General features: G+C 35.7%; 1 protein-coding gene across 1 annotated transcript in view; it reads left to right on the top strand.

Moving 5' to 3' along the window:
- The window catches only part of LOC117176322, a 287,162-nt gene that overhangs the window by 208,662 nt on the left and 66,961 nt on the right, over positions 1 to 11,539 (top strand). Inside the window, exon 3 of the mRNA XM_033366548.1 lies at positions 10,111 to 10,213. Coding sequence (XP_033222439.1) covers positions 10,111 to 10,213 — 103 coding nt within the window. The remainder of the gene's footprint in view (positions 1 to 10,110; positions 10,214 to 11,539) is intronic.

The following is an 11,539-nucleotide window of genomic DNA, read 5'->3' as shown; positions in this document are numbered from 1 at the left end:
GGTATCTATTTCGATGGAAAAATCTGGAAGCTTGCAAATTACCACCTGAACAATATGGAGCATTAGTGCCCTTTCCAAAATAACACCTTGCCATTAGGACATGACGATATGAAACCTGCAAACACCAAAGATAATAAGAAAGAAATAAAGAGAGCGCAGAATACAAAAAAGAAACGTGATGAGTAAGAAAGTTTTTTCATCAGAATTGGGTATTTTAATAGGCTTGTAGATACTCAGTTGATTATTAAGCCATTAAAATAAATCTTTCCTCATACCAAATCAATCTTCTTTGGATTTGGAATTCAAGACGCTAACAAGGTCCTCGAATCAAGATCCGATATACGGGCTTTGAATCGGGAGACCCGGTCTGGTCATAAACTATTTTAGCAGAACTGAAGAAGTCTGGTCTGTGCGCGAACCTCATCCATTTGGCGTGGCCATTAACGACGATGATAATAATTATATGCAAAAGATTGCCACATATTCGCGATACAAGAAGCGAGATTTTCTGTAAGAACCCAAACCAGGATTATGGCGGCGTATATGGTTATTAATCACGAGAGGTTTGGTTTCCAAAAATAAAGCCGTTGGGCGAGAATCGACGACGGAACAGAGACGGTGGCTCAGATTGAACGACCGGCATTACCTCGAATCAGCAAATTGCCGGTCAATACACACCTTCTTGGTATCTTCATTTGCCCTGCCGATAAATATGTCATTAACAACAATCATTTATCCAGGACGACAGCTGCTCGGCTCGAAGCTGCGGCACGCCTGTGATAATTGAGCCATCTTGTCTTCACAACGCGCGCACTTTTAATGCCTCCCAACTCATGTTTTTTTGCTTTTATTCCTACTGTTATTCATTTCACTCACTGTGTATCTTTGATACTCCTAATCAAGAGTCCTCTAAAATATTTTATCCTTGAATCCAGACCCGAGTTTCTGCTATTGATAGTCGTCTTATCGGAAGTCAAACATTTGACGCCTCTACAGCGTTAATTGAAAATATTTTATTCGAATGCAAGAAATATAAATTAACAAATTCCAACTTTTAAATTTTTCTTAATGTTCACATCTTGGTGAAATATATTTTCAATTAAATTTAAATAATACCTGTCCCATGTTTCAACCTGTCAGTCGTGTCATGCAACGATAATTAGCATATGCATCAAGGAAGAAGTTGGGTATTACTCTCATTTTGATGAAAAGTAATCTTGTGTAATGATATTATAATAATAAGCTCCCTATAAAACTAAAATTCATTACATTATGCTAGCCCTTTTGAGGCTGAAATGAGAAAAAGAAGACTCAAAAGGAAATGGACTTTTATTGTGAGACACTGTCTGGACATACAAATCGCATCAATTTTAATATTTTCTGGTTTCTTCTTTGTTTACTGCTCTTTCTTTTCTTTTTCCAAGAGAACTTTATCGCGCTGTGTTATATCGCACAGTGAGACTTTAATTACAGGGAAATGGTAGGCGCCTCGAGGCATTTCAAAATTTAGACTCTTGATCGGCGTGGGCAGTAATAGGTTAATTTATACATTCAGAGAGAATCGGGTGTATAAAATAAACCTCGCAGATTGTACATACACGAGTGCAAATACTCATACAGTACAGAGGTTTATTTTGGATCATATACCCACGCGCAAAAATCAGATGATAAACTTCTTGTCGAATTACGAGGCACACTGTAGGAAGTTCCCCGTTTACGATTTGTTTTCGTGGTAACTCTCTCGCGTTATAAGACTATCAGATTTTTTTCAGCAATGACAAAGCATTTTCAAAATGCTCAACATGCAATTTGCTGACAGCAAAGTTATAATTTTCAAAATTCTGATGGTATATAATTCCTGAAAAAATTGTGAACACACTAAATCTGTTTTAAATCTATTTTAAATCCTGTATATCAAATATACAGGGTGTCCAAAAAGTCCCAGGGCAGCCAAATAAATCCTTAGGTACAATTTTTTTGGAGTAGGTTGAGGTGATTCTAAAAGTAACATTCTTTTTTTGCAGCCGTCCACCTGCAGTCCCTTCAGCCGGTGTTCAACTTCAATGCGTCATTTTTCATCCGATTTTCTTACGCTTTACTCAATTTAAATTATACTTTTAATCATTTTTTTTTAGAAATCTATTCTCAATAGTCTAAAGAATTTCTCTTCAAAAAGTCAAGTTACACAAGTATATCTGAGGGTCACAATGAGCCTCCAAAAACTGACATTTTATGCCATTTTTGATATGCCTAAAATTTTGCATAATATTTCTGAGATATAAAATGGCGATAAATGCAATGTTCATTGATAAGTGAACAAGTATATTAAATATCAAATAAATTGGCTTATAATTCCCTGTCCAAAATCGAAGAAATAAAAATTGGAAAGCTTTTTCATGTTAACACGTTTATTTAAGTGTGTTACCTTCCCTTTTTCTCAACGTAATCCATAGTAAATGTACTTTCTCTGTGGCATTACGAGCAGTCAAAGATTCTCAAAATCCCTTGCCTCCTTCAAGTAAAAAAATTGCAACAGAAGCAATAATGGATTCAGTCTCAGAAAACATGATAAATCTACTTTTCTTTTTGGAAATAAGCAAGTTAATTAAATCAGTGACTTGGCCCAACTATTTTAGTTTGTAATATATGCCGCTGCGATTAAAGTGGTTGAGGCTACTAATTTTATTCGCAAGATTGGTAGTAGTTGTCCTTACTACTTTATTTGTTCTCACTACAGGTTTCGATGGTAGATACTACTTTCAAGCAGGTGTGTTTACTACTTTAAATAGTAAGCGTTACTACTCCAATTGTAAGTCTTACTATTAAATTAGTAATTTTACAAATAAATCACTTGATCTTACTACTCAAAGTAGTAATCCTTACTATTATATAATCTTATATAATATTACTATTCAATCTCATATTTTTTTACTATAATTTAATTACAGTCATCCCACTGGCAAGCTGAATTGTCACGATGATGTATTTATATAAATTAGGGTACCTTTTTCAGGAGGCCTGTTTGGAAGTATTCGTTGAATTTATTTGACACATTGAGTTCGCATCTAGGTTATCAATCAATAAAATTTGCCATAAACCAACAAAGTAACTAGAAATAAATCGTATGAAAAATATGAATTCCACGATTATCTTAAATCAGGCCTCCGTGAAAAGGTACCCTAAGCTTAGGCGTTAGAGGGTGCCCTAAGGATCTATACGATGCTCTTCAATGTTTTTCACGTGTTTACACATTATACGTAAAGGTTCCGATAAAAGTGGCAATCATCAAAAACATGACGCGATATTTCGATGCGAATGTTGGCAGCACTGCTCAGATTTCAATTCAGCCAATATCCGTAAGGGACAAAGCTTGTGACCTTTATTACTTTTATTTCTTAGAAAATAAATTCCTGGTAAATGTAACTAATATAACTAACTAAATCTAACCTTCATAGGAGGACTGACGACGACTTGTTGCCATACAAAACTAGTTAGTTACTGTTATCATCGAAGTAGTTGTTGTAGCTAATACCAACTCTACTAATAAGGAGCTTCTTCTCACAACTAACCATTTTTTCAGTGTTGTCTTAGGTCTCTAGATGAGCCTTTAGTATTCTGCCAGTCGACTGCAGGGATCATGAAATGCTCTGTATGTCTCTTGGAATTATGAATCTAGAAGGGTTATCGAACTGAGCATTTAAATCGCATCTAAATGATTTCAGGCGAAATCTGTTCAAGAGCCGAAGACGTTGATTGTTGAGGCCATCGGGATTGTCGGCAAAGGGGAGAAGCCTAGCTTCTCCATGTTAAACGATTCCAAGATGGCCACCGTCGGGTAGTTACCCATTTAACGGACCCTGACGTCCTACACGCTAAAGTGGCGAGAACTGCGGTGATTAACTGGTCACAAAGATTCTTTTTATGTCTTACCTCCAGGGTCGAACCGAACCGAACCCTTCGCAACTTACTGGAGATTTAATTGTTCCCTGTAGACTTCAACCTTCAAGACAACCCACTTTTGCACCCCCTGATGGACCTTTAATAGATAAAGGAATGGCAGAGCTAGGGCCAGCAAAAGTCTGTAGAGTGGGTTTACTTTGTGTCAAGTTATTACTAAGGGTTTTTTAATTTGATAAGGTTTAAATATGATTATAAAAACGACGTTGGGAGAATTTTATTATTTTACTTTTAAGCAACCTAATTTCTTCAGAGATTTCTGTCTATTTAGAATGAAATTCTAACAATCGTTCAGTTGTGTAGCATCAATACGATTCTTCTCGCAACACCACCTCTTAAAGGAAATTACTTTGAAATATTTTATGACGATATAATATTTTAATGTCTTTTCAATCTTGCGTGCTCTGTTATTGGAATATACCGACGAACCTTACCGGTAGTGCTAATGTCCTGTGACCAAAAAGCAGGTTTGTAATATACGAGAATTTCGAACGTCAAGATTGATATTCATCTTGAGTAACTATAGACAGTATTTTGAATAGACTCGAGAAATTATGTTTTCTCCATGCTTCAACATCTATTCTTCCGAAGCGAACGTGCTAATATGATACAAACATATACCATAAAATCGAGATTATTATTTCAAGACCACTATACAATATTATACAGAACGTCATAAAGTAAGTTTGATCATTTGATAGTACATCTGTAGCACAACAATGTCGTGTCTCTACATATTATTATGCACTTGCATAATTTTTATTCCAGTGGATGAGAGCATGTTGCTCTCATTCGCCCGGATTTATTCTTTGACGCACAAAAAGTCGTAAATGATTATTCAGAGTCGTCACTAAATTGGAATAATTAGTAAATAAACGATTTTTTTTGTATGATAAAACCCCTGGGAAATGATATAGCATTTATTTGCCAACTCGGAATTGTTTAATTCTTAGTTCAGGTGGAAAAACCTGAAGATTATCTATCATAGCATTCTATGTGTGAATAATTGTGCTAGGAGATATAAATAAATGGGTAGGCATCCAAAATCAGGATATAGAAAGAGTACTAGGTAATTTTGGGGATCCAAGAACAAACTATAACGGAGACAAATTAGTTGGCTTATGCTCAGAAAGAGGCTTGCTCATCACAAATACTTGTTTAGGCATAAACTTATCCACATGAACACATGGTCCAAAGGAAATCGTCATAATATAATTGACTTTGTTGTTGCAAATGAATGACTAAGACAACTAGTGAAAGATAAAAGGGTCATGAGGGGTTCTGAATACAATACTGATCATTACCTTCTGATCTCCAAAATTAACTCAGGTCAATGATGGAGACTAAAGAGAACTAAGAAAATAAAACAAACGCGAATAAAAATTGAGAACCTACAGAAACCGGATGTTCGAATAGATTTCCAAAATAAGATAATCGAAAGTGTAGATAGGGACACTTGGAAGGCACTTTTAAAAAAACAAAGATATAGAGGACGCATGGACGAAGTTCCAGGATATCATTGTTAGATGTGCGATCGAAGTGTGTGGTGCCGCGGTTGTAGAAAGAATGGTGATGCATTGTGGAATGATGAAATGCAGGTTGCCCAAAAAGCAAAGTAAGAAACGTACAGGAGAACTTTAAACATCGCAGGTCTTATCGATGAGGAAAGAAATAAACGTATAAATGATTATAGACACAAAAAGAGGATACTTAAACAATTAATTAAGGAAAGAAAAGAAAAAATTAAAGCAAAAGAAGAGTAGAAAATAGAAAATAATTTTGAAGGAGAGAAGAAACTGCTTTATAAAAAAATGAAGGGAAATGAAAATTCAGAATTTGTCAAAATGAGAAATAGTAATGGGGAAATGCTACAGGATGCAGACGGGATACTACATGCTTTTAGATACTATTTTAGGGGACAATTTAGAGATGAAGCTATAGCACACCACAACTGCGATGTAGAACACTATGCGTTAGAAAACTCAATTACGGACATGTGACGAGAGGGTCACGTGACCAAACCTGGTCTTCGATTTTTCTTTGCCAACTTACGTATCGCTCTTAAAGTTTGAGAAATGAAAGAGGAGGTAATAAAGTCCATGTCTCTGCTTTGTTCCGGTGGAAATTTTGAGAAAAAATTTTTTTTGAAGAAAATACCAGTGGAAGTCTTCTTTCCCAACTTACGTCCACACGGAATAAAATATCGTGTTAAAAATTCAGCACGATAAATAGAAGGCATGCAAGAATTTGTCTCTGGTCCTAAATAATTAGAATAGTGAAAAAAGTTTTTTTTTAAATTTATATTTTGGAGAAATACCGACCATGCTGTCGTCAAACCTTGCAAGCATGGACATAGGAAACACGGGACTAGGCATGCCATCCTAACTTTGGCGAGCGGGGTTGAATCCACGGGAGGGGGGAGAATTCCATGAGTAGGGAGAGCCGCCATCTTACGATGTGACATTTGATTATGCGCTCGAGCATTTTTGCCGACAAACTGTGCATGAAAATATAAACATGTGGGCGCTGCCATGTGTGTCGCGGGACATCAAAAGGTGGCGGACCTCCCCCTCATTACATCACCCCGCAATGGCATGCCTAGTCCCTTGTTTCCTATGGCCATGCCTGCAAGCAATTTGCAATGTTTTCAATGGGCTAGTTAAGAGGTTTATATTTATCAAAGTGGGACAAGACAACAAAAATCGCTCACGAATATTATGCACAAATAATGCAAATACTAATGTTTGCACTTTAAATGCAAGTACACATATTTGGTCTGACATACGTATCAGTCTGGTATCAGCTGTGTGAAAGCAGCACTAGCGCAGCGAGTAGACAACTTCGAACTTCTAGGGGTGTTTGGGTAAAACAGATTGCATGATTACCGTCAGAGAAAGTTAAAAGTCAAACTTCTGCTGTAAAACCTAAATGTGTCCGTCAATAATCATTATTTGCATAAATAAACTTTTTTCTTTCTCCAACCATTTGCAAGGCCACAAACGATCCTTTAATATTTATCAACATTTCCCGAAAAAAATTTCCGCGTTATTTAATATTTTATTTTTCAATATGGGTGAAAAAATATTGATCTTAGGGCTGACTTGATCAGCTGTTACACTTATCACATGGCCTTAAGTAAGTCTATGTCACTGAGGTTAGGGATATAATTAAGAACTTCAGAAAAGGTAAGGCTGCCAGGGTAAACTGTATTGACGCTAAAATGCTTAAACACGGTGGCGAGTACATACCACATAGACTGTGCGAATGGATAAATTTATATTTCGAGATGGGAGACCTCCCAGACGATTGTAAAAAAGCGATTATCGTACCATTATACAAAAGAAAGGGAGATAAAAGCGACTGCAATAATTACAGAGGGATTAGCTTATTAAGTTTCTTAAGTAAAATATACTCAAAAATACTTATTCGTAGGGTAATGAAAATAATAGAAGAAAAGATTTGGGAAGTCCAAACTGTGTTTATGCCAGGAAGGTCATGCACGGATCAAATATTTAGCTTCACTCCATGTGATCAGTGGGTCACGTGACCAGATTCCTACCTTACCGCAACCTTTCTTATTTCCCTACTTGTTTTCGCACGAAGCGCCACATCGAGTTGAAAATTTGGGATAATAAATAAATAGCATTAAGAACGGTGGGTCTGGTCCTAAACTTTAATAATTATAAAAAAAGCAAAAAAAAATTATTTACAACAAAAAATTTTTTTCATAATTATTCAAATTTAGGGCCAGACCTACCATTCTTAATGCTTCTTGTCTAGTATCCCAAATTTTTAACTCGATGTGGCGTTTCGTGTAAATATAAGTTGAGCAATAAGAAAAGTGGCGGTAAGGTAGGAATCTGGTCACGTGATCCACTTATTACATGGCCTTAAGGCAAATCACAGAAAACAGTTTGAGAGTAGGAAAAAAGTTTTCTGCACATTCGTTGACCTAGAAAAAGCTTCTGACAAGGTATATAAAAGTAAACTTTGGGAAGTCCTAAAAGATTACGGAGTCAACGTATGGCTCTTACAAGCTATAAAAACAATATATACGGGTAGGAAAGCAATTGTAAAGGTAAATGTGAAATTGAGTGACTATTTCGATATTACTCGAGCAGTTTGACAAGGATGCGTCATGTCTTCATGCTTATTTATATTATTCATGGACAAGTATTTCAGAATGGCTCTTTTAGACGAAGAAGGTATAGATCTTGAAACAGTACGGGTTCGTGGGTTCACGTTCGCAGAGGATGAGGTTGTTATGGCAGAGTCAATCGAAGACTTTCAAAGAATGTTGAGTAAACTAAATGCAAGCATTAAGAGCATGGGCCTTAAAATTAACGTAAATAAAACCAAAACGATGGTGTTCGAAAGAATGAGTAAGAAAACAAGATGCAACAATATGCAGCGAATAAATTGAGAATTGAATAAGTTGATAAGTTCGTATACCATGGTAGCTTATTTATTAGAGACGGGAAGATGTATGAGTTAGATAGACGCATAAACGTAGGTAGGAAGGTTATTAGTAGAGCAAGGCCCCTTATCAGAAGAAAAAATATATCAAATAAAGCTAAAATGGCAATACATAATTCTATATTTGTTCCGACTTTACTATACAGTAGCGAGACATGGACCTATCAAGAAGAAGATCAGAGTGAATTTTACTTAATTGACATGAGATTCTTGCGCATAATATGTGGGAAAACTCTGATGGACAAAGTGAGTAACGAGATAATTCTCAAAGAATGTTGTGCAGAAGAGACGCTAGTAGACAAATGGGAAAGAACTCAGTTAAGATGGTTCAGGCATGTTGAGAGAATGTCAAATGAACTACTAACGAAACCTACCCTACCTACGACGCCTACCCCGAAAGGGAAATGACTTAATGGTGCAATAATATTAATAATATTTTTAAATGATCTACATGTATATAAAACCAGTCCATTAGTAAAATATTGACTAAATAAATGTAAACTTCAGTCCATTCTCTTAATTACAGCAAGGCGACTGTACGGGATCTTCTGGATCGTTAAGCGCACAAGAAGATCGAGAAGTGCATACGTGCGTTGGATATTTAAAGGAATTCTTGCACCTTGGTGTCGTTAGGTGAAAGTACTTGGGAAGTATATCGTGGTCGAGTAATAAAACGACGAAGTCCCGCTGGGAGCACAAGCGTTTCTTATCATTAGCAAGACCACGAGCCAATTATAAGACAATTTTCTTTCTGCGATCAAAGTAACAGCATCTTGATCCCCTCGATACGAAAACTGCGAGCGAAACAGCTTTTTCAATATGACTACATGAACATTTAATGCAGCCCGTTAAATTGACAAGTTATACAGCATTCTCTGCCGAAAGCTCAGGTCCCCGCTGATTCTGTTTAAATAAAGCTTTCACCCCAGCTCGCACTTTCCATTTAAAAGCAGTTTAATAGTGCATACAGTTCATCCATAATACCGGAGATTATGAAGATTAGAATTCCAGTCAAACTCGAAGCAACGAGAAAATTCTTGTAAACATGCATGCATGAAATGATTAATTCATATACTTATAGAAAACTATTTTGAATCGTTGAAAGCTATTTAAATCATTTACTCACCTAAAACTGACGAGGAACTATATTCTGTCAATCAATCTTCTCTATATTAACTGAAAAGAGTGAGGAGAAAAAATCTTGTTTTTAGCGAAACTTTACAAGAGCCAATTAATGAACGGCGGCAATTTGATGGTAAAAATGTTATAGTATGGTGCCAATGTTTTGAAGAAATACGATCTTGCTCTGTTAAAAGAGACTGTGTTGTCCAGATGTGAGTTATCGTAGTGGCCCAGTCCTAGCAAAATCACTAGTGACGACCATATTTTGTACGGGCCTAATATTAGCCAACAACTGGCACCGTGCCATGCCAATACTGGTACCGCGAAAGTTATTGGGCAGTTCAGTGCCAGTAGTAAATTTCCACCTGGCTGTAACAGGTATAAAAGCAATCGCGCAAATCAGAAAGAAGAAATTCGTTGCAAGGTAGCGTGTGAGCTTACTTAACTTTCCATGTAAACGAGGCACGAGAAGGTAGTACACAAAAGAGAAACGAGGAGAATTAGAACATCTCCAGCGTGATTCCTCATTCAACCGGTGTGTTTTCCTTTTTGCAGAGGCACCTGGCGAACTCGGATGGGTCCTGACCTTGGTGATCGTATCTCTAGTGTCAGCAGGTATCGGCGCTGTCGTCATGGTCACGCTTCTTCATTGCCGAAGGTGGGTATTGCGATATTTAGTTACTTGTATTCGCATTAGTCACTGAACAAGTCCATCGAGCTTCTTCAGCAGATTTCTTTAGATGAAACGATACTTTGTTAAAAGAACATTGACAAACCAACTGTTTCCACCTCTGTTTTTCCACCTAGAATGATTTATAACACTTTTTAACACGATCGTGGAAAAAATTTAATCTGACATGGGAAATCGACGAGAATTAAATTATAACGCAAATATACTTTTTGTAAATTGTTTCAACGAATTGAACTTCTTAACTTTCGTTCAAAAAAATATTTCAATCTATAACTCCAGATTCAGATTTTAAATTCAAAGTCTTTAAACAGGGACTAATGTTGTCAAAATTGAACAGTTGTAAAAATTCAACAATTTAAAATTGACAATAAATAATTTGTTTTAATCGTGGCGGGTTAGAAATTTTTAATCAAATCATTAAAATTGAAAGAATATGAACTGTTTTAAGCTCAATATCTTTAAGTTCAATGATTTTACAAATAAATGTTATAATTGGAAAGTTTCTTTAAATTGAAAATAAATGTTGAAAAAATAACTAATATCAATCGCAAACTCTTTGAAATTAAACATTTAAAAATTTCAGGCCTTTAGAAAACGATCTAGAGAACTAAAATTCAAACATTTAGTCACTTTGAAAAATATAAACATTTAGGGGTTTGCAATTTATGCGTGCAGAATTTAAAAATTTCTTAGACGAAACATTTGCAACTTTACAATTTCTAGTTAAAATTTTGAACTCTTGAAAGTTAAACATTTTAAAACTGAATTAAATTCTAAATGTTTAACATTTAATTGTTTGTAATCTGAAGTATCCAGAACAGAATAAAATACAACAATTACTTCGTATGCCTTCTGCTAAAAATATAGTTGTAATAATTTTATGCGTTGAAATTATGAACAAATTATGTTGGAAGCATTCAAAAATTAACAAATTGGTAGCCATCCTAATAATTGATATTTATACGGTTTTTAATGATCCCTTTTTCTTCAACATGTGTAGTCGCGAGATCTCGCATACAGTACGGGTTGTGGAAAATCTGATTGTTTGCGACACTGGGTAAATATGACTTTTAGTGGCTGTTTTAGTCTTTCTTTGCCTTTATTATTATAATACATCTTTTACATACCAGGTGTATACATATGAAACCGGTATTGCCATCTAGCGGCCAGTAGGCACACTTGTAGGCACTATCGGAACTTACCATTTGTGCTAATTGACGTATTGTCATCTGTCAACAATATCCAATACCAAACATTTCAAGTTTCATATGACATCGTGATTTTTTTCGCTCT

The sequence above is a fragment of the Belonocnema kinseyi genome, chromosome 7 (genome assembly GCF_010883055.1).
Source record: "Belonocnema kinseyi isolate 2016_QV_RU_SX_M_011 chromosome 7, B_treatae_v1, whole genome shotgun sequence".
Lineage (NCBI taxonomy): Eukaryota > Metazoa > Arthropoda > Insecta > Hymenoptera > Cynipidae > Belonocnema > Belonocnema kinseyi.
Note: the sequence above shows the minus strand (reverse complement) of the source record. Positions and strands in the feature narration are given on the sequence as shown.